Raw genomic sequence first — 25,353 nt, 5'->3', positions numbered from 1 at the left:
GGTGCACCTACAACATGACTGAAAATAATGTACAACTGAAATTTCACAAGGTTGTAAACTACCATAATCTTAATAAAAAGTAAAAAACAAAACAAAACAACCTGTCAGAACTAATAAACAAATTTAGCAAAGTAGCAGGATACAGTCAACACACAAAAATCAGTTGCATTCCTAAGCACAATTTGAAAAGGCAATCACAAAAATAATTCCATTTACAATAGCATCAAAAAGATAAAATAATTAGAAATAAACTTAACCAACAAGGTGAAAAACTTACACAATGAAAACTACAAAACATAGCTGAAGGAAATTAAAGAAGACAGAAATAAATGGAAACACATTCCATGTTCATGGATTGGAAGACAAGATTGTTAAGATGTTAATATTGTCCAAAGCAACTTACAGATCTAAAATCCAATCCCTATCAAAATCCCAGTGATATTTTCTGCAGAAATAGAAAAACCAATCCTAAAATTTATATGGGATCCCAAGTCACCAGAACAGGCAAGATAATCCTGAAAAGAACAAAGCTGGAGGACTCACACTTCTTCATTTGAAAACTTACTATAGAGCTACAGTAATCAAAACAGTTTGGTACTGGCATAAAGACAGACGCAGAGACCAAGGGAACAGAATAGAGTCCAGAAACAAATCCTCACATATATAGTCAAATTATTTTCGACAAGGGTGTCAAGACCATTCAAGGGGAAAAGACAGTTTTTTTCAACAAATGGTGCTGGGAAAACTGGATATCCACATGCAAAAGAATGAAGCTGGACCCTTACCTAAACCAAAGTTAAAATCAAGTTAAAACAGATCCATAACCTAAATAAAAGACCTAAAACTATAAAACTGTGAAGAAAACATAGAGTAAAAGCTGCAAGACAATGGATTTGTTAATGATTCATTGGATATAAATAACATCCAAGGCACAGGCAACAAAAGCAATACAGACAGTTTGAACTTCCTGAAAATTAAAAATTTTGTGCATCAAAAGACACTATCCACAGAGTAGAAAGGCAACCTGCAGAATGGGGGGAAGTATTTGCAAATCATTTATCTGATAAGGAATTAATACCCAGAATATACAGAGACCTCTTAAAACTCAACAACAAAAAACAAACAACTCAATTCAAAAATGGGTAAAGGACTTCAATAGACATCTCCACAGAAGATATACAAATTGTCGATAAGCACACAAAAAGATGCTCAACATCACTAATCATTGGGGAGCTGCAAATCAAAACTACAATGAGATACCACCTCACACCCATAAGGCTGGCTACTATCATGAAAACAGAATATAACAAGTGTTGGTGAGGATGTGGAGAAATTGGAATCATGGTGCACTGTTGGTGTGAATATACAATGATATACCCACTGCAGAAAACAGTCTGGTGGTTCTCCCCAAAAATAAAATTATCATATGACACAGTAATTCCTCTTTTGGGTATATACTCAAAAGAATTGAAAGCAGGGCTTCAAAGAGGTATTTGTACACCTGCATTCATAGCAGGATTACTCACAATAGCTAAAATGGGGAAGCAACCCAAGTGTCCACTGATGGATGAATGGATAAGCAAAATGTGGTATATCCATAAAATGGGATATTATTTGTCTTCAAAGAAAGGAAATTCTGATGCTACATATGTTTGATCATGGGTGAACCTTGAGGACATTATGCTAAGTGAAATAAACTAGCCACAAAAAGACCAATACTATATGATTCCACTTAAATGAGGTTCTTAGAGGAGTCAAAATCGTAGAGACAGAAAGTAGAATGGTGGTTGCCAGGGTTTGGGGAAAGGGAGGAATGGGGCATGATCATTTAACGGGTATAGAGTTTCAGTTTTGAAGGTGAAAAGAGTTCTGCAGATGGATGATGGTGATGGTTGCACAACAATATGAATGTACTTAATACCACTGAACTATAAACTTAAAAATGATTAACATGGTAAATTTTACATTATGTATATTTCAACACAATAAAATATTTGGAAAAATATGACCTCAAATTACAAAAATGCATCAAACACAAATTAAAGGATATTTACAAAATAACTAGCCTGTTATCCCATAAATGCCATACTCATGAAAGACAGACAGACTGTGGAGCTAATCCAGATTAAAGGAGACTAAAGTGTTATGAAAATTAACTGCAATGTATGGCCTTGGACTGACCAAAGGACTTGTTTTTGTTCTTCCTATAAGGAACATTACTGGGGCAATTGGCAAAACATGACTAAGGTCTGTAGATTAGATAACAGTATTATATTAATGTTAATTTTCTGATTTAGCTCATTGAACTATGGTAATATTTTTATTCTTAGGAAAAAATATTTAGTTTTATAAAACATTAGCACAGTGATGTGCTGCATAACGACATTTTGGTCAATGATGAACTGTATAGATGATGACGGTCCCATAAGATTTGTACCATACAGCCTAGGTGTTTAGTAGGCTACACCATCTAGGTTTGTGCAATACACTCTACGATGTTTGCGTAACGACAAAATCTCCTAAATGATGCATTTCTCAGAAGGTTATCTCCAACATTAAATGATGAATGACTGTATTTAGGGGTAAAAGGGACACGAGTGAAACTTCCTTTAAAAGGCTCACAAAAAATAATAATATCATACTCAATTACGTACAAAGAGAAATGATTGAGCAGATGTGGTAAGTAAAAATATTAACAATTCGGCAATGTGGGTAAGGGTATATGAAATTTGTTTGTACTATTCTTGCAACTTTCTGTAAGTCTGAAATGATGTGAAAATAATACAAACAAAAATAAAATAAAGAAATAGAGGTCTAAAGCATCTGGTTTGAAAGCAGAGTAGTTACTCTGGGGTGGAAATAAGCCTGTATATTTAATAGGTCAGTCTCATAGAGATTATATGATTACGTCTCCAGTAGGAAGAACTAGCATCTGTTATTCATCTATTTGTTCAGTTTCTATGAGTAGAAACTGAGGCTCTGAGAAACTCAGTAATTTCCCCACCAACACATAGTCAGAGGTGGTGAGGCCAGGAAGAGGTAGAGTCACATCTCACTGTAAAGTCCATGCTCCTTCTGCAACTTCAAGCAGTCATTCAACATATCTTTCTTTGTACCACTCTGTATAATAAGCATAATAATTCCTACTGTAGAAGGCTTTCATAAAATTTAAATGACATGATTAATATAAAAGAACTCTAAAAAGTATAAAAGTTCTATAAATAATGAAAGACAATATTTTTTTTTTTTTAAATTATCTACCTAGGGGCCGGTCTGTGGCAGAGTGGTTAAAGTCCTACAAGCTCAGTGCTGGCGGCCCGGGTTTGCAGGTTCAGATCCTGGGTGCGGACCTACCCCACTCATTGGCCATGCTGCGGAGGCAGCCCACATACAAAATAGAAGACGGGCAATGATATTAGCTCAGGGCTAATCTTCCTCAAGCAAAAAAAAAAAAAAAAAAAAGAGGAAGATTGGCAATGGATGTTAGCTCAGGGCAAATCTTTCTCACCAAAAAAATAAAAATTAAAAATTAAAAATAAATTATCTACCTAGCTATCTGCATGTCTAATTTGCCTGATCCTCAAACCCACTATGAGGTAGTCAGGAAGACATTATTCCATATTTTAATAGATGAAGAGAGTATAAAACTCAGAGAGGTTAACTAACTTGTTTGAGTCACAAAGGCAGGACTAGACTCTGAATCTTGTGTCGTCTGCTTCTATTCCTATTACATCCTGATGTATCTAAAATGTAAAGTAGTAGATCCTTAGAAGAAATATTATATCCACTTAAAAAGTTAAAATTGGGTTTTTTCTTTTTTTGAGGAAGATTAGCCCTGAGCTAACCACTGCCAATCCTCCTCTTTTTGCTGAGGAAGACTGGCCCTGAGCTAACATCCACGCCCGTCTTCCTCTACTTTATATGTGGGACGCCTACCACAGCATGGCTTTTGCCAAGCAGTGCCATGTCCGCACCCAGGATCCGAACCGGTGAACCCCGGGCTGCCGAGAAATGGAACGTGCGAACTTAACTGCTATGCCACCAGGCTGGCCCCAAAATTGGGTTATATTTTAAGGATGGATTTCAAAATTTATTTGGGGGCACCAGCCCAGTGGCATAGCAGTTAAGTCTGTGCACTCTATTTTGGGAGCCCAGGGTTTGCAGGTTCGGATCCTGGGTGTGGGCCTGCGCACCACTTATCAAGAAGCCACGCTGTGGCAGGCATCCCACATAAAAAATGGAGGAAGACAGGTACAGATGTTACCTCAGGGCCAATCTTCCTCAGCAAAACAGGAGGATTGGCAGCAGATGTTAGCTCAGGGCTAATCTTCCTCAAAATAAATAAATAAACAAAATTTATTTGGGGACAAACATTTTAATCAGTTATACTAATTTTACAATGTATATATTATACTCAATTAATCAGGAACACACTTACTTATCCTGGAAAATGAGGGACATCCATAGGTTTCCCAGATAATACAAGATAAATTATTAAACTACCCTACAAAAAATTTTTTAGTGTATTTAAAACCCAAAATGAGGTTACCTGGAATAAATAAGCCTTTCTCTTGTGCACATATTCTCATTTGTTTTTTCAACTTGTTCCTTGGTTTACCGTCTCAAAGAAACATGAAATAACACTAAATAATATGAATAGTCAAGATCATATGCCAGCTGCACAAGCGCTACTATTCTTTCAATCATTGTAAAACATCTCAAGTTAGTACTACTATTATCTTCAGTGTTACACATGAGTAAACAGAAGCTCAGTGTGGTTAAGTTACACAGCTCAGTTACACAGCCAGTAAGTGGTAGGACCAGAATTCCAAACCAGATCAATCTGACTCTGCAACCTTTATTTATAACTACAAGGCTATGCCACATCTCAACAATTTCCAAGTGTAGTGTGATGCTAAGTTAGGGACACCTGGAAATAAATCTGAGAACTCTAAACAAGAAAGGATAGGTTCCCTACTGAATGTAAGAATAGAAACTACTACAAAATTTCAAAGGATTCTAGAAAACTATTTTAACACCAAAAGATGAATTGAAGTGACAAGAGCAAAATAAACTTTCAAATCTCCTACTTTAAAAAATATTGTACTACTAAATTCTAGATACTTGGAAAGATGTTATATTATTACAATAACCCTTAGGCTGATTACTTAGCATTTATATTTTATTTATAAATTCAATGTCTTCTCTGCAATACAGAGAAAACATCCATCTAGATTTATTCAATTCTTGGTGGATTTACAATGATTTAACTTTTAATGATTTTCATAAAGGGTCAAAAATTATATAGAAGTGGGGCTGGTCCCGTGGCCGAGTGGTTAAGTTCGCGCACTCCGCTGCAGGCGGTCCAGTGTTTCGTCGGTTCGAATCCTGGGTGCGGACATGGCATTGCTCATTGAACCACACTGAGGCAGCATCCCACATGCCACAACTAGTAGGACCCACAACTAAGAATATACAACTATGTACCGGGGGGCTTTGGGGAGAAAAAGGAAAACAATAAAATCTTTAAAAAAAAAAATTATATAGAAGTAGTAACATAATAACACAGATTGAACTCTCAGTGTAATACCTGTAATTCCCCCAGAATCCTATTTTGTATGATGTTCCTACTGATTTTCATTTTTTGGGAGAGAAGACGGGCACTGGGACGTGAGTCATCATAGTTGATATCCCATTTTTTTCCCCAATGGGACTTATTTTGAAACTGCATTTACACAGCAAACGTACTATTTTTACCTAGATTTTTGCTACAGATCAATAATAGTAAAAATACCTTAAAGTGCATTTTCTACACTTTAAACGAGAATGAGATCTTTCACACCACAGATCATCATTATTATACTTAATAACACTACCATTATTTTGACTTTGGATAACTCTGTTAGTAGAGCAGTTAATGTCTTAATAAGCCATCCCTGGGAACTGCTAAAGCTCTGAAAGCTAAAAATGTTCAGATTTGCTGACATTTGGCTACTATCTCATTTTACTTTTTGACTGTTACACATCAACTTTTCAAAAACAAACTTTTTATTTTAGAATAGTTTTAGATTTATAGAAAAGTTGCAAAGATAGCACAAAGAATTCCCATATACTTTATATACATCAGCTATTATTTTTAACTAATAAAGTATGTTATCTAACCAAATGACAGAAAGATGACTATTTCCAAAGAAGACAGATATATATTGGGAAACAAAATGCTACATAAAATGACACATCAGTACAGGATCAGGAGGACAATGATTTTTATTATCTTTAGAAAATAAAATTTCCTAAAGCAAAATTATTTAAAAACTATCCCAAACAGATTTATAAGTACAAAAGGCATGATAACAAATCTAAGGGGGTTCAATATTATGAAGTTCAGAATGTGTCCTATTTCATACACAGTCGAATAAAATGGCAAATATTGAATCCCTTTTATATTAAATCCCCAATATTTAATTCTCTAAAAATACAAATTGAAACCCAAAGTGAATAACCAAATTGAACAAAGAAATAGTTAAAACAGTTTGAAAAGAACACAAATGAAACATTAAAAGCAAATGAAATTTTCATAAAGAAAAAAGAAACTAATAAAAACCTGTGGTGTGGTGGGTAGGATGACAGTACTCTCAGCAGGGACTGGCAGGACAGGGATCACAGGGGCAGTGGGAGAAGAGGGAGGTACAGCTTCTGTTGGCTAAAAATCATCAACGACAAAAAATCAGAAAAGACACCAAAATAAAAGGGAAACACATAACAAAGTTTTGTCATAAAGATAAATTATAGTTTTCCAAAATAATTGAGAAACAGGTAAAATACTAATATATTACTTCAATTTAAATGAGAAAATGCTCTCCAGAAATTACTCTAGGAATAATTATACTACCAATAATAATTTTAATGACTCTGTAGTTAAAAGGAGTGACTATTTAGATGTTTAAATGAAAATAATAAAAGATAATGACTTCTAATATTCTTCCTCTAGGAGACAGGACACTTTCTTCATAGACTACCAAGTATTTTTCTAGCATTCAGAATATATTTGACTACTTTCCTCCTTGTATTCAAAGGATCAAAAATAAATTTATTAGCCCACCGGGTAGGTAATTGGGGCCTACAAATCCACAGACAAAAGATTCAAAGGACTTCAAAATTGAATCTATAACATTTTAAATAATCTGTGCTATCAACCTCTACTATCATGAACTGTAATAACCTGCCTTAAATCTTCCAGGAAAGCCATTAATTCAACCAACATACATTGAGTATCTATTACGTGTCAGATATATTCTGGAGAAAATGAAAAAAGAAGTGGGAACTAGAACAGAGAAAAGGTGTTTGTAACAAGTCCCAATCCCTACAAGCTGTATTAATTCATAAATATTTGCTATACCAATGACATATCTTACATGTAAGAAAAACATTAAAATTAAATCCATAAGAGGCCAATGTGCGTTAAAAGAGACAAATCAAAACAGGAAGAAAAAAATTGCTAAACTTGAAACCATGCTTTTCCTCACTGATAAAGAAATACAAAATAAAATTACAATGTTGACCCTTTTTGTCTATCAAATCAATCAATCAAGATTTACCAAAAATGTATGGAATCTCTTCAACAATGGTGCTAGGACAAGTGGATATTCAGACATAAAAAAATGAAGTTAAATGACTACCTCATATCATACACAAAAACTAACTGGAAATTAATCAATGACCTAAATATAAATGCTAAACCATGAAACTTTTAGAAGAAAACACAGAGACAAATCTACACGACCTTGGATTTGACAATGGATTCTTCAATAAAAAAATCAAAAGCCTAAATGAAAAAATCAATTGGACTTCATCAGAATTAAAACCTCTTGTGCACCAAAGGGCATTATCAAGAAAGTGAAAAGATAACCTATAAAATGGAAAAAAATCTTTGCAAATCATACATCTGATGAGGGTTTAATGTCTAGAATATATAGAGAACTCCTACAACTTAGCAACAAAAAGCCAATTAAAAAAAGGGCAAAGGACTTGAATACACACTTCTCCAAAAAAGATATACAAATGGCCATAAGTACATGAGAAGAAACTCAGTATCCTTATTCATTAGGGAAATGCAAATCAAAGTTACCATTATATATCACTTCACACCTACTAGGAAGCTGCAATAAAAAAGGGAAAACAAAAACAGCAAGTAACAAGTGTTGGTGTAGATGCACAGAAACTGGAATCCTCAAAAACTGCTGGTGGGAATGGAAAATGGTGTAGCCACCATGGAAAACAGTTTGGTGGTTCCCCCAAAAACTAACCATAGGATTATCATATGACCCCACACTTCTAGTCCTAACCATATACTCAAAAGAACCGAAAACAGGAACTTGGATACTTTACGCCAATATTCAATGATGCATTATTCATGACAGCCAAAAGGTGGAAACAACCCAAGTGTCCATCAATAGATGAATGGATAAACAAAATGCAGTGTATATATACACAATGGATATTATTTAGCCATAAAAAGGAATAGAATTCTGATATATGCCACAATATGGATAAATCCTGAAAACATTATGCTAAGTGAAATTAACCATACACAACAGGACAACACTGTATGATTCCACTTACATGAAATATTTAGAACAGTTAAATTCACAGAGATAGAAAACAGATTAGAAGTTACTAGGGGTTGGGGAGAAAGGAGCGTGGAAGTTATGGTTACAGAGTTGCTTAATTGTTGCAGAATTTGTCTGAGATGATGAAAAGGTTTTGGAAATAGTGGTGATGGTTGCACAATATTGGGAATGTAATTAATGCCACAGAACTGTACAGCTGAACTGGTTAAAATGGTAAACTTTATGTTATATATCTTTTACCACAATAAAAAAAACTCAAAAAAAATTTTAATGCCTGGAAAAAGGTCCTCTCACATTGCTGCTGGACATATAAATTCATATGAACTTTACAAAAAAGCTACTTAGCAGTAATTATCTATAGCCTTAAAAACGTCCAAACTCTTTGATTTAGTAATCCTGGAAATCTACCCTAAGGGAATAATTTTTAAAGCAAATGTTTAAATACTCTTAATATATGCTCTTGAGTATTGTTTTTATTTTGGAAAATGTGGAACCACCTAAATATGCAAAGGTGTTGGAATCACTAAGTAAATAACAATAATTATATAAGATTAAATATTATGCAACAATTAAAGATCATCTGTAAGAATAGTACATGACATGACATTTAGCAAAAAAGAGAAGATAAAACTTGTGTAAAAAAAATGGAAAGAAATGTTCGAAAAGTTAACCTTCAGGGGCAGGATTATGAGCAGCTTTTCCCCCCAGCCTCTTTTTTTTGAATTCTAATTTTCCAACTGTTAACAATGAATACAGAGTGATTTATAATGCAGGGTGAGGAATGCGAGATCTCTTCATATTAAAACAAAAACAATTATTATGATCTTTTACCATCTCATTGTCTGGAAAATAAACTGAAAATACATTTCGCAATAATCGTTCTAAGCTAACTAAGCCATTGGATCTCTCCCTCCTGCCCTTTCTTTTCCAGTCTAAACCACTTCCCAGTTTGGGACCAGGAAAAACATCTGAAGTTGGACAGTGGCAATGGCTGCACAACATTGTGAATGTACTTAATGGCACTGAATTAAGTGTATACTTAAAAATGGTAAATTTTATATTATGTATATTTTACAATTAAAAAAAAGGACATTATGAATAAAGCCTCTGTGGGCCTGGCTTGGGATTTCCAGTCACCATTTACATAGTTCCTATAGAAAAAAAAGTTGAATTCCATATTATGAGCCTAAAATGAATAACTTAAATGCTAACTAATTTTCAGCGGAATACTCACATGACTTTTTAAAAATGTTTGAAAACCCAGAGGCTCTGACTCCTGATTTATGACAAACCGTGAGAAAAAGACAGTGTTATAAGAAATGCTGCTGCATCAGCTGGGTACACACGTGGAAAATGAAGTGAATCCTCATCCCTACCTAACACCATACTTAAGACGGTTTGCTGACATAATTGAGAGAAATACAAAAATTAGGTTTCTGAAAGATAATGATAGAATATCATCATGACCTTCTTTAAGAGGTCAAAGACTTCTTTAATAGGTTGCTGATGCCAAGCCAGGTGTGGAGAGCACCTGTATGCAGGAGTGGAGGGGTGGCAGCAGAGCCCAAGCAGAAAAGAAGGGTGTCCAGATGGGCAGAGTGTGGCAGCAGCCTGCTATGTTTTGTTGGAAGCCAAGCGTGACGCAGAGAATATCTATGTAGTGGTAGCAGCAGTCTGGTGTGAAGTGCAGGGGCCTCAGCGGAGTAAGAGGGGGATCTGTTGGAGCTTGAGCGGCGTGAGGAGGGCATCCATCGACAGCAGCAATAAAGCCAGGAGATTGGTTACATGTAGGGGACTTTGATCCAATAAATAAATATATAAAGGATAACGGGAGCAAGGTTCTTCATGTCAGAGAAGGGAGTTACAAATATGGAAAGAGAGAAAATTTGCATGAAACCTATGGTTTTAGACTAGAACTGAAGGTATTGGTATGAGTGCATGGTTTTCAATATATAGATAGATACAGAAATATAGACATAAATATATTTATATGTTTATATGTACATGTATTCCCTAGCTCTGTCCACAGAGAAGACCTGACAGGAGTAACAACTCAATAGTATGAACATACCTAGCACTCAGATCATGGTTTCTAAATATCTATTTTGTAATTAAAAGAAAACAGGAGAAATGGTTGATTTCAGTGCTAGAGCTAAGCAAGCACAATACGAGCTTAGAACATCCTACTGTGCCAGAAAATAAGGAAGTGCTCAAGGGATAATGAGGGCATGACAAAGGACAGTGGAGTCGGCTTGAAGGGCTCTCATCTGTCAGACTGGGTGGGAACAAGCTGAGCCTCAAAATAAATAATAACAACGGCATAAAACCCACTGAATAAAACACGATTCCAAGAGTCCATACTGATAGAAATAATTAGAAGAATAAAAGAATAGAGAGAAGGGAAAGCATTTCCTTACAGAAGTATGCCAACTAAAAAATTTTCAAGGAATGATGGAATTACAAAATCATTTGGCAATCATCATAGTAATAATTCATTCAAGAAACATCAATGGATGTTAAAATGTCCATTTTAACAGCAACTGCTGTTTAACATAAACTGCTGCTAAATGAACTTTCCATCTCATTCAAGTGGATGAAAAGTGTGAATGGGACAGAGACACACATGTTATCTCCCCTAAAAACATTTACTAATTACAGTGAAGAAATCCAGCAGATACTATCCTGATTAACGTTAACATTGCCAGGAATGGGACAAGTCAAAATCATATGCTACCTGATAGGATGTAATAAGAATTCAACACTTCTGCAATATTCCTATCAAAGATGCACAACTTGAACGTAATCAGTAAACATCAGACAAACCCAAATCGAGTCATACTCTACAAAATAACTGGCTGTCGTCATAGTCATTGAAAGTATCAAAGACAAGAAAGTCTAAAAAGTTCATTACTATTTTTTATAATTTCAGTTTTATTATTTTTTTAAACAGCTTTATTGAGGTATAACTGATATACAAAAAACTGCACAGATTTAAAGTATACCATTTGATGAGTTTGGACACACATATGCATACACACACGACACCATCACCACAATCAAGGTAACAGACTTACCTATCACCTCCAAAAGTTTCCTCATGCTTCTTTAATAGGGTCAGATATTAGCTAACTAATAATCCACTTTAATATAAAAATAAGGGAAAGCTACATGCTTACATCAAATTTCAAGGCCAAGCCCCAAAATTTCCTCCACTGGGCAGCTACTCTCCAAAACCCTTTATGATAAACTATAAATCCTTTAATATTACATTTAAACCTCACTGTAACCTTGGCTCTGAGCCTCTTCTAAAATCTATCTCCTTTAGGTAAGGATCTGAACACAATCCTTTAAAAATCCTAAAACAACTTAACACCATCTTAATCAACCCTACTCCCTATAGGGCACTGAGCAAGTACTTTGAAAAAGAACACATGCCCCTGCCTCTTCCTCAATAAAGGCAAAAACTGTTGAGAAAGTCTTCAAAAATAAATAGCATTTCAACACACACAATTTCCTAGCCACAGCTGATAATCAATTCAGGTAACAAAGAATTATAGAACAACAAAATAATTCATTTAGTTCATATAAAACAAAAATACAGCGCTACACAAATAACAGATAATCAAATGAAGGGTGAATGACGAGGAGCAGCAAAGATGTTAGAGCTGATAACAGAATAAAATGAACAGATAAGGGGATATTTTGAGCACACGACTTAAAGCATGGTAAAATTCTGGGGAGCTATATAAGAAGAAAGTTCTAAATATGTAAGTTCTTATATATAAGAAGGTTCTAAATTGGAAAATGTCATACTTAAGATTCTAATATAAATAATGAGGCAGCAATATACAGTAACCACTATATTTAGGTTATTACAGAAAAGGAGGAATTCAATACAAGCATTTTTAAACTTGAAAAATCTTATACACATATTTCATTAGAGGATAGTGACTATTATGCCATTATCCTTTTCCTGCTCCATTTGTATCACTCAATAAGATCAGCTCGAAAGAGTTTTGTTTTTTTTCAATCTTGTCCATGTGACTAACAACAGTCTCAGTTGTTTCTATCCATAGCAACACCATGGAATCATTAGCCTCTGAGGCTGCCTTCGGAGACTTGTTTCCATGACAACAGAGGCTATAATATTAACACTGTCTCAAAGAACACTGCAGAAAACTGTATATTCCTGTAAAATAACTGGATTGTATATATTTTAAAAGTACTTTTATTTATATTATTGACAGCTTTTTGAAAAATTTTTAAACTTGTTTTTAGAGATTCTTCCAATTTTCTCCATAGCTTTACATTTTACATTTAATGTAAGACTTTAAAATTATGAAATTAGCTTTTAAAACAACAGATTTTCATAAAAATGATCTGAAGCCTCATTAGGTACAGCCATGTGCATAATGTGCACTGCAAATCTACATTTATGACTATTTCACTTCCATTCACCAAACAATAAATGAAAAAAATGTACATGTGCGTACTTTTATTAAATCCCTTTCTGCTTAAAATAGCTAAAGTGGTTTTTACATGTGCATATGAATCCTGATTGATTCATATTCATATCGTGACTGATACAGGAAGAGACAATTAGGAAGCTGCCGGAATAATCCAGCTAAGAGGTGATCAATGGCTTAAACCAAATGGTGGTGATGGTGAAAGTGGACATAAGTAATCAAATCAAGATAGATTTTGAATGCAGAATTGGTGTATCAGGCGACTGATGAGACGTCAGGAGCAAGGAAGAACTATTAAGAATAACACCAACAATAGACACTAAAAATTACCTCTTACATTATAGTTAGTTAGGCCTAAGCATAAAAGATTTGCAAGGTTATAGGAATACATTTTTAAATTTCTTTCTCACTAAATTACTTATTAAAATGATCTTCATAGCATAAGATGAAACTCTGAAGATAACTGAAACCATACAACCTGGTAATTAATAATTATTTATATCTTACATTAGCATGTTACATGAATGAGGTAAACTGAGCTCAATTCAATAAGGTCTCAATAAATTTATACCACATTTAGGGAAAATGAAACACGAATTAGCAAATATTTTGTTATCAACATCTTAGATAATAAGGAAAAGTAATCACCCTCATGCCACAGTTGGTCAATAAGGACCTTATTTTGTATGGGTTTTGTTTGTTTGTTTGTTTGTTTGGTGAGGAAGACTGTCCCTGAGCTAACATCTCGTTGTCAATCTTCCTCTTTTTTGCTTGAGGAAGATCGCCACTGAGCCAACATCTGTGCCAATTTTCCTCTGTTTTGTATGTGGGATGCCACCACAGCATGGTTTGATGAGTGGTGTGTAGGTCTGCGCTCGGAATCCGAACCCGCAAACCCCAGGCCGCCAAAGCGGAGTGCTCGAACTTAATCACTATGCCACTGGGTTGGCCCCTTATTTTGTTTTTTATGACATAATTAACACTCTTAATTCAAGTTCCTCTGTTTAAAGATGTGCTGTGCTGTAATGAGACCTATTTCCCTGGTCAAATTTCAAAGAAGCTATCTAAGAGGGAAGGAGAAACCAAGAAAAACCTGCAAGCCTTTGCGTGTTTACAGAAGGATAAGATACAGCAGAACGGATTTATCAAAACTCTGCTTGGGGATCACTGTACTCAACAGGGGTCCAGTATCTTCATAATAAAAGTGCTTTTCATTGCTTAAAACCAATTCTTATTTGATTCAAATGCCCTTTTTGCCTTAGTTACTGCAAACAGGTACCTTCGATATAAACTGGTGGAAAACGAAAACATGTTATTGGAACCAGCTGCATATGACATCCATGTCATAATTATCTTAGAAGCAAACATCAATAAAACTAGATATGTTTTTTAACAAATCACTAAGGATGTTCAAATACAAATTTTTAACTTTAAAATAACAAAGGGGAGATAGGAAAACAGACCTAGTGATTAACAATCCTATTATAGAAACATGGGTGCAAATTTGCTAGTTCATACAGACAGATCATCTAGTGTATGAATCTATTTCTGCTTGCAAGACTCAAGACACACATTTAGTTAACGTTTATCATCCCTCATTATGAAAAGATGATACTCTATCAGTATTCAGCTAGTGATTTTGTATTGGAAGAAGGAGGAGCTAACCACCACTAAAAATCTGAAGTAAGCAGACCTAAAACCTGGATTTAAAGATATAGTTACATAATTAACAAACAGGTATGAAACTACCAACTGCAATATGCTTTTTTTAACCAGATTTTATCAGAATGTGGCTAGAGAAACATGTACAACCACGAACTTTGTGATTATTAACCTACAACGGGCCCTTAAGGCCTTCTGGTAATCACACATTTACCCTATTCTATTCATTCTTCTACAAGTTCCTAATGATTCAGGCCCCTGCTGCCTTCCTGAAATTGTCTTCTACTACTCTCCTTCCACTTAGTGTTTTAGCCATACTGACCTCCCTGTTTTCCCCAAATATCCTAAACATGCTCTGGCCTCAGTCTTTTACTTACCATTCCTCTGCCTAGAATATTCTTGCCCCAGATATTCACATGGCTCAATTCCCTAACTTCTTTCATGTCTTTACTCAAATGTCATCTTTCACTTGAAGCCCCTCTTGGTTATCCTATCAATGCCCTGCCACATGCTCACAAATATATACATTTCCTATTGTCTTCTCTTTGTACTTTTTTCCCAGCATACTACATATTTTCGTTAATTATGTTTATTATCTGTCCTTTCCCCACTTAATATAAGCTCTATAAGAGTAAGGATTCTTGTTCTATTCACTCCAATAGGCCCAGTGCCTAGAATAGTACCTAGCACAAAGGAAGTATTTAAAATATATTTGTTGGATGAATGAAATTATGTGATTACCAAAAGACAGTGATTTTACCAGCACTCTAAAATGATAAAATGACTCAGGGAATAAATTGTGTACATCCATCCCTCCCTCCACCCCCTTCCATGCTGTATACATAGCAAACATTGCTAAAAGATTCTTTCTGTGTGCTTGGGCAGTCACTACCAATTAGAAGGTGTTCAAGATGTTCCACCATTTAACAACCTTAGAACAGAAGTTTCAAACATAAAAATGCCAAAAATTGCAAGTTTCAAGCTGTTCTCTATCTAGCAATAGCTAATTGCCTAATAATGTCCTATTTTAAAATAAATATGTCTTGCCCAAGGACATTTGCTCAAAAGATTTTCATCTCTTTCCTTTTTAAACTATAGTAGGAAGTAAATCACACTTACAGCTCATATTTAAAACCTGTGGTGCCTTTCCTCCAAACTTCTAGGTTCTACTAACCTTAACTTGGTCCCTAGGTCCCAATCCAAGTGGTAGTTGCTTCCTGTGTTTTACCTTGGTGCTCCCATTCTTCCTTTTCAGTTCTCTAATTCCTTTTTAACCAACCTCCATATTATGTTCTCTGTTAAAATAATTGCTATGGTTTCTGTTTTCTTGGCTGGAACCTGTCAAGAACCAATCCTCTGGCTAAAACATAATTGTTTATCATTTTATAATTAGGTTGCTTCTCCATATCTCCAGATTTCTCGCTTAAAAGGCCAGAATATTTTGTGGAACCAATGATGATGCTGGTGGTGGTCATGGGAGTGGCAATGAAAATGATGATGATGATGACAGGTATACCTTACTGACGTCAGATATTATAATAAAGGTGTCACATGTACAGTGTCATTTAATTCTCAGTAAATCTTGATGCAGATAACATTTTCATGCCTATTTTCTACAGGTGAAGGAAAGAGAGGATCAGTGACTGAGGTAATTTGTCTCAATAAATGGCAGAAAAGAGATTTAGACCCAGGCCACTATCCTCTAAATGAATGCTCAACCAGTATCCTACACTCTCTCTTTAAAATAGTTCATAAAGAGTTTTATTTTGTCTTTATCGTTACTATTATATTTAACTGCAAAGACAATATATAACATCTCAGAAAAGAAAGAGAATACTTCATCAATCCTGAGTCAAGGGTTAGCAAATATTTTCTGAAAAGGGGCAGATAATAAATATTTTAGACTCTATGGGCCATGCAGTTTCTTTTGCAACTGCCCAACTGTGCTGTAGCAGTGTGAAAGTAGCCATAGGCAATACACAAACAGGCATAGCTGTGTTCCAATACAACCTTATTTACACAAACAGGAGGCAGGCTGGATTTGGCCTACAGGCTATACTTTGTTGACTCGCAAAAAAGGCTGATTAGGTTGGTGAAGGAAACAGAAAATGATTTCAAGACACTTAGGCTAGTTTTTATTAACTACAGTTGGTTTAATTCCGTTGCAATGCTTAGTCCATGATAATAAAAATGAGTAACTCTTCCCAAAAAAACATGGAAGTGAAAATTAACAAACAAACAAGAGGGGCTGGCCCCGTGGCTGAGTGGCTGAGTTCACACGCTCCGCTGCAGGCGGCCCAGTGTTTCGTTGGTTCGAATCCTGGGCGTGGACATAGCACTGCTCATCAAACCACACTGAGGCAGCATCCCACATGCCACAACTAGAAGGACTCACAACGAAGAATATACAACTATGTACCGGGGGCTTTGGGGAGAAAAAGGAAAAAAATAAAATCTTTAAAAAAAACCAAAAAACAACAAACAAGAAATATTTATGGAAATTTCAAGTTTCATCTAGAATTCTTTAAAATATTTTTACAAAAAAGGCCTATATAATAAAGCTATGTTCTTATAACTGAACGAATTTTGACTAAAATGATATGATTTTTGTTGTTTTTATTGCCCCTGCTCCAAAATCCTGCTTTGGCATTTAATATAGCTGAAGCAATCAATTCCTAAGATTGGTATGCATCTTGTTTGTTTTTCCTCTTTCAAAATACTTTCAAACTAATTTTTTTTTCAAGTTACAACTCTTTGATACATTACATGGCTCTACCAAGACTAGTCAGAGTTAAATACAGAAAAACGAGGCTGGGATCTGTTTTGATTCAAATCCCAGATCACAATCTCCAGTTATTTTTCTCAGGATCAACAAAAAGTTTGTAAGGCAATCAACTGGTCCCATTCTGTCATAACAGTAATTTCTTCACACTCCAGAGCTGGCTGAGTCAATATTCACAGTTTAGATTTCATAAACACTGAAAATATTGTTCAGAAATGGGACCAAACGGGGGTTTATAAAAGGATAAAGAACGAACAGGCAGGATTCCTGTTAACGGGTGAAGGAGAAACGTCGGTTAAAAAACGTATCTAGGGGCAGAAGAAATTGTCTTTAGGCTTCTGCTAAAATTCCACTACTTCCAGATGTCATAGCCAGTTGGTTGACACTTGCACAAAATAGTTCCAGTCTTTGTTGATTGATTTGCATATGCCTGTAAAATTATCACATCAGTTGGTTTATTTAAAGTTTGTTAAATAAGGTGATAATCGTAGGCTACTGTTCTCCACATGGTCTGAACAACTATTTTTGCCTTTATCAAAGTTCTAAATTTTGATATAAAAATGGAGGACTGAAAATGTTATCTAAATAAGAGTACCAGGAAGTACAAAGAATAACACAGTAAAGATCTTTAGGGAAAATTATACTAACTCAAATTTTAACGATAAGAATTTAAGTTGTTCACATGTGTAAGAATATATACACCTCAATTTTTTCACAGGGGGCTTTGAATTATTTTTGAAATATATGTGATTTTACAGACTCCTGTAATGTAGACTTGTTAATTTTTAAGACATTGTTCTATATAAAAATGGCTTGGGAAATTTACATTAGCCAAACTGTATTTAGAAGCTCCAAACTTCCGTGTAGCCATCATCAGATTAAATAAAAATAAGCACATATATAACATTTATTTATTCATTCAACAAGAATTTACTAAGGGCATTCACCTTTTTACCTGATTTCTAAATTCCTAGATTTTACCCGATTCACTAGGCTCCGGGATACAAGAGAAGAAAACACACATCCTGTACTACCAGCTCTTGTGAAGCTTATGGTTTAGTAGTTGATATTAAACAAAGCATTACCAAATTGATTACTGAAATACAGTTGTGATAAGATGTATGAAGTACAATTCTCATGAAACAAACACTGTGTGAAAACAAACACAGGGCAAAAATGCTGTGCAGGCTGAATCTCCTGTCCTGACCCCATGAGCACTCTTCAGCACTGTTACTAACACATTATTTTAAAGGTTAACTTTAAAACCTGTTTGAATATATTAAAAATACATATATTAAGGCTTGTGAAATTTCTTTCTTTTTACCTACTTGTCCTTGACAAAAGACATCTAAGAATCATGACGCTACATAGAAGCTAGAAAGATGAATGCGACATACTTCCTATTTATAAAGAGCTCATATAACAAATTTCACTTATTTAGTTCTTTAAACCACAGCCAATCTAATCTATATTAAGATATCAATTTTGCTTTTATAACAGACTTTATTTTTTAGAGAAGTTTTAGGTTCAAAGCAAACTTGAGTGGAAAGTACAGAGTTCTCATTTAACCTCAGACCCGACAAACGCCTAGCCTCCCCGTTATCAACAATCACCACCAGAATTTACATTTGTATACTGATGAAACTACACTGACACATCATTATTACCCAAAGTTCACAGTTTACATTAGGGTTCACTCTTGGTGCTGTACGTTCTACAGGTTTTAACAAATGTATAATGACATGTATCTACCATTACAGTATCACACAGAATAGTTTCATTGACCTAAAAATCCTCTGTGCTCCACCTATTCATCCCTCCCTCTTCTCTAATCCTTGGCAACCACTGATATTGTCTCCATAGTTTGCCTTTTCCAGAATGTTTCAGTTGGAAGCATATAGTATGTAGCCTTCTCAGATTGCCCTCTTTCACTTAATGATATGCATTTAAGGTTCCTCCACATCTTTTCAATTCTTTTTAGCATTGAATAACATTCCATGGTCTGGATGTATCACAGTTTATTTATCCATTCATCTACTGAAAGACAATTTGACTTCCCAACTTTTGACAATTATGAATAAAAACCTGTGTGTAGATTTTCACATGGATATAAGTTTTCAACTCATTTGGGTAAATACCATGAAGTGTGATGTGGATTGTATGGTCAATTGGTATTTTTCTTAAAGCTGATATACCCATTGTAAATAATTACTTTTTGTTTAACATTCATCTCTATGCCTTTCTAAAGTGTTCTGCTGTACAAACGACTGGGCCTTAAACATCATTTAAACATATTTCTGAGTAGGTATACATAGGTTCCCCATTAAAAAAAAAAAAAAAAAAACACTAAATTCTTCAGGTAAAAAGGCAAACAATTAATTTCCAAATTTGTTTTTTTTTTTTTAAAGATTGGCACCTCAGCTAACAACTGTTGCCAATCATTTTTTTTTTTCCTGCTTTATTGCCCCAAATCCCCCCAGCACATAGTTGTATATCTTAGTTGCAGGTCCTTCTAGTTGTGGCATGTGGGATGCCACCTCAACGTGGCCTCACGAGCAGTGCCACGTCCATGCCCAGGATCTGAACCAGCGAAAGCCTGGGCTGCCGCAGCGGAGCACAGGAACTTAACCACTCGGCCACGGGATCAGCCCCCTAATTTCCAAATTTGAATCATGGTATTAATCTTACAAAATTAGTGGCCTTTTGAAGGGGAAATTAAACTCTGCCAAGAGGCAGCATACCATCTCACAACCAGTATAAGAGAGTTTTTATCCAATTTTGATTACTTAATCAATACCCAAAGGAGACTGTTTTTACTCATTCTCCTGGAAACGTTCGTACTAGCAGACTCAGTATTGCCAAAGTAAAGAAGACTGTTTACTTTATTCTCTATATTCCAGTTAAATACAAAGGCCATATACTGCTGAAAATAAGCAATTTCATTCCTTAGAGATAAAGAAAAAAAAAAATATTTGATCTATCATTTCAAAACACAACCTCTACGATTAAGGCATGAGGCCACGTGTATGAAACATGTATAGCTAAGAAGGTTAGGTGGATCCAGGATGGTCCAAGGTGGAGATGTCTTGGTGTAAATATTTAGACCTACTGCTTGGTGAGAATAGTCAGAAAAAAAATGGTTATAAATGACGTAGCACATGCCTCTGTTTGCCTGGAGATTCTATTTATGCTTATTTTCCCACTTTAATTACTAAATAGTTCCCTCTCTCCATCAAAAGTACTCTAGTTTCAGTGATGAGTTATATGGTCATCCTAGTTATAAGGAAACCGAATGGTTATTCTCCTCTTCTCTCCCTGCCTCACCTCCTCTTGTGTATTTCTTCCCAGGGGGTAAATAAGAAGAGAATCCTCAGCTAGAGAATCAGTATAACACTAGATAAAGTGTGATATAACTTCAGAGAAGGTCTAAGGGAGAATTAAGACAGATAAAAAATCTACAATAATAAAGAATCAGGTGGTATTAAGTGCTATAAGGAAAAATTTTAAAAAGGTAAGAAAACAGAGTGATGTATGGAGTGAAGGAGTGCCTGCTACCTTAGGTAAGAACCTGGGAAGGCCCCTGAGAAGGCAACAGATGACCAGAAATCTGAAGGAAATGAGGGAATGAACCAAGAGAAAATCTGGGGAAAGAATGAGGGAACAGCAAGATAAAGGCTCTGAGAGGGCCACAAGCTTATTTGATGGACAGGAACAAGGCCAGTATAGCTGAAGTAGAATAAGCAAGGGAGGAGCAGGAAACAGGATTAGAGATACTGCCTGGGGCTAGATCATACAGGGCCTTTTGGACTATGGTAGATAAAGATTTGGGATTTTATTATAAATCGGATTGGAGGCCATGGGAGGGTCAAAAACAAGGTACTGACATGAACTGACATTCTGTAAGGATGACTCTGGCTGCTGAGTCAAGACAGGGAGACCAGTTAGCTGTCTACTGCTATAGTTCAGGCAACAAATTAAATAATTTGAATTAGTAGTTGTAGAAGTGGTGAGAAATGATCAGATCATAAATATATCCCGAACATGGAGCCAACAGGATTTGCTACTAGATTAAATGTGCAGCAAAGGAAAAAAGAATAGAAGATGATTCCAAGCATCTCAGTGAACGGTACAGGGCATAAAGAAGATGGGGAGAACAATAAAATTAGAAACTCTGTTTTTGACATGTTAACTTTCAGATACTTAATCCAAGTGGAGCTACTGAGTAGGAGGCTAGATATACAAGTCGAGCGTACAACGCTTAGCTCTGGGCTGAAGATATAAATATCAATGTTATTTAAAGGCACAGGACTGATGAGATCACCTGAAATGTGAGTATAAAAAGAGAGAAGTTCTAGGACTGAGCTCTGAGGCATCCTAACATTTAGCAGTAGGGAGAGGAAGAGGACACTGCAAAGGAAACTGAAATATCAGAAGGGTGGTGTTCAAGAGTCAACGGAGAAAAGAATTTAAAGAAGTAGTAGATTGTGTAAAAAGCTATTGTGGAGTCAAGTAAAACAAAGATTGAGAGCTGATCATTGGACTTGCCAATCTAAACTCTAAAAGAGGGTTTTAGGTTGGTTGTTTTAATGAGAGGTATTATAGCAGCCATGCATGCTGATGGGACTAATCCAGTATAGAGGGAAAGACAGATAATGTAATGAAGAGAAGAGAGAATTTCAGAAGGCCCTAAATAGCCAAAGGGACTAAGATCTAGTGCAGAAGTGAAGGGTGAGCTTGAGGAACACAGATGGATCATTTGTTTTAATAGGCTGGAATACAGAGTAGGACGATCAATTGAGAATGAGGGCCAAGAAACAGGCATTGTAAGTTTAACGTGCAGTTTTGGAGCTGGCGTGGGGAAAGCAGAGTTGCAATTAACCAAGGTTGGATCTCAGCAATGAAGTGACAGAGGGGCAAGAGAGTTGAGATTATGAAAGGCAGTGCTTATAGTCATGGACCAACGAATCGGAGCAAGGCAAGGAGGGAAGTGAGAGCATGAAAGGAGTGACAGATAATAAAACGACGTCTGGAGGTCTTCAGAGGATAAAAAAAAATCTTTGTAGTAAGAGAAGTTAGCTGAAAAAAGGGAAATGCTAGTCATAGTTTGAAATGCCTGCAACTGAGTTTTTGTAAGTGGTATAGTCAATGATAATGAAGTCTTGAATATAACCATTTGAGTGGGTCACTCAAGTGAAAGAAAAAACAAGATTCCCTGGAGGTAAAGATAGCAAAGAATAGGGAAGTAAAAATTTTGGATGGATCGCACAAGGATACTGAAAATCACTAAGAATGATTACAGGAATAGTGGGCAGAGGAAAGAGAGTAAACCAGGTGTTCAAACTCTCAGTGAGTAAGAATGACTGGGAGAGAGGCAGATGACTAGAAAAGGAGGGGAAGTAGATAACACAGTCTGATGACATCTACATTTTTTTAAAGAGAGATGAGGTACAGTCATCCATAAATATCAATGATAAGCAAGGAAGACATCAACTCCACTTGCTGGTCCTAAAGTGCACAAGGTGTGACAGATAAAAGTTCTACTTTTTGTGAAGCTGTAGGAAAAAACAGTATTCTCAGGGGAATGCCAATTTTCTATGAGAGAAAAAAGGCGAGATGAACCATCACAGAAGAGTTCAAGGACAAAGAAGATTTTGCTGATGACAAATTGGGAGTTCCAAATGGCAGAGTGAAAAGGTTTGGGAGGTTAGAGATATATAGGAGCTTAAAACAGACTGGAGATATGCCAGAGTCTCACAGGGAAAAGGAAATGAGTGAGAGTGATTTGGAAGGTCTGGACTTTGTGTGGTGATTAAGGTTAAAAGGGATGTAGGGTATAAAATTCATCCTGATGGTATGCTTGGGGGAGCTTGGTAAAAGGTAGATAAACCAGTAAAATTTAGCCTTCCTCTTGTGACTGGTCTAGCTCGCAGAAGGAAGAGTTGGGAGGGGAGGCGAGGTCAGGTAATTGGTGGTCTCACCAAGAATTTGAAGTGCTCTTTGGGTCCCTCTCTTACATCCTACAATCAGAGATGTTGTGATCTGTGGTTCTTTAAAAAAGTGTACGGCTTGCACTTACAGTTAACTTATTCAGTCAACACTATTTACTGAATGCTCGAATGAACTGTGTGCGCTACCACAGGTGCTGGAATTCCTAATTACCTATATTTGAATGTGCCCACTGACTATTACAGTTAAGCAATATAAAAAAGTAATAATATAGTAACAATAATAGATGCCAGGCACTGTTGTAAGTATGTTACATTTAATAAAATTATCTCAATGAGGTTGATACTATTATCTTCATTTTTTGGACAATATATTCAATGTATAGCTCTAAAAATTAAATTCTTTATAATCCAGAATGTACCTGTTTAGGACAAATAGTACTCTTTCTATAAAAATTAGCCTATATATTTTCCCACATGGTTATATGAACAGTGTTTTCCTATATTTTAATCTAGGACAGAGTTTTTCCTCTAAAAAGCAGATTATTCAACTCATGTGGCTAATATTCACTTTTACTAAAATTTTATTGTTCTACTTCAATTATGACAAGTCATCATGTCTGTTCCATTCACTCCTAGGAATAGAACTTTCATGTTTTCAGCTTAATTTGGCATGTCATTTGTTTGGCGGGGGGGAATCCTATTTGAGTATTTATAATGATCTACGTTAGGGATTTTCAAGTAGTCAAAAATACAGGAACAGTAGCTAAACACACATTGAAAGCGACCGATCACTTCATAGCTGTTCAAAGTTTACACGACCACTATTCTCATTAATAAACACTGATATCACCAAGTAGATAAAACTTTTTACCCAGAAGCTAATCAAGTAGCAGAGTGCAGAAGTACTGTGCTGGAGTTCTTTAAAACTCTGCTGAATATAAAAATTGGTCCTAGATGGGATCAGAGTTGAATATGCTAAATAGGACAGGGCAGACTGGCATCAAGTAATTCTAAACGTAAGAAAAGAAGGAATGATGAGGAGAAGAACTGAGGAGGACTTGACAACATGTAGGCCATTTTTTCTGTATTATAATAACTATTCAAACCTAAGAATGTAAGCAGTATGAAGCCCAAAATAGAAAAACACACCAAAGTAAAATAATTCACAAGAAACTAATCTTAACATTTTAAAAAACAAAACAAACAAAAAAATCCCTAACGTAAACTTTTGGGATACAACCAAATGACAAAAATTAGAGACAGCCTGTATGCTATATGGTTATCATCAACGGGTGGGGATTCAAAGGGGTGAGGAAATCAGGTCCATGGGAGATATGTGTAGCTTGGAGAAAGTAAGAATGAAAGGGAAAAAAGCGAAGTGGAGGAAGAGATGGGCTGCTGTGAAGAACTAAAGGCACTTGTGAGAGAATAGAGTGGATCCAATAAATATAGCTACCCAAGAGGTTTCAGATTAGGTGTCATATTTTGGAAGGCCAGGAGCTAAGAAGGTTCCAAGTGACTGAAATGGAAATTAATCAAGTCCATAAATACTAATTGAGCACCAACTACATCCCAAGCCCTATCTTGGAAGCTAGGGGTCTTGCAGAAGTTTATAACCACTTTGCTTCCTTATCATTTAAAAAACATTAATGACTGCTAAATGCCAGATATTACAGTAGAACATGGCACATAATCTTAGTTATGAACATGAATACCTCCAACAGATAAGCAATTTAAATGAATCTGTAAAGTGAGTAAATTTTATTTTTATTTATACAGGATATTTGGAGGGATATTAAAGCAAAGTAATGACTTTCAAATTAACAAAACTTGATTTAATAACAGCTCTCCAAACTCCTAAAAGT

At 35.5% G+C, this 25,353-nt stretch overlaps 1 protein-coding gene across 27 annotated transcripts in view; it reads right to left on the bottom strand.

Moving 5' to 3' along the window:
* DLG1 (discs large MAGUK scaffold protein 1) overlaps nucleotides 1-25,353 on the bottom strand; it is a 255,373-nt gene that overhangs the window by 116,779 nt on the left and 113,241 nt on the right. For 16 of the 27 annotated variants that reach the window (XM_023623539.2, XM_070243488.1, XM_023623543.2 and 13 more), the window contains one exon: nucleotides 6,605-6,703. The exons of the other annotated variants lie outside the window; for them this stretch is intronic. In XM_023623539.2, the coding sequence (XP_023479307.2) occupies nucleotides 6,605-6,703 (99 nt within the window). The remainder of the gene's footprint in view (nucleotides 1-6,604; nucleotides 6,704-25,353) is intronic. 27 annotated transcript variants of the gene reach the window in all.

Source organism: Equus caballus, chromosome 19 (genome assembly GCF_041296265.1).
Source record: "Equus caballus isolate H_3958 breed thoroughbred chromosome 19, TB-T2T, whole genome shotgun sequence".
NCBI lineage: Eukaryota > Metazoa > Chordata > Mammalia > Perissodactyla > Equidae > Equus > Equus caballus.
The sequence above is the reverse complement of the archived record's forward strand: the minus strand, read 5'-3'. Positions and strand labels throughout refer to the sequence as shown.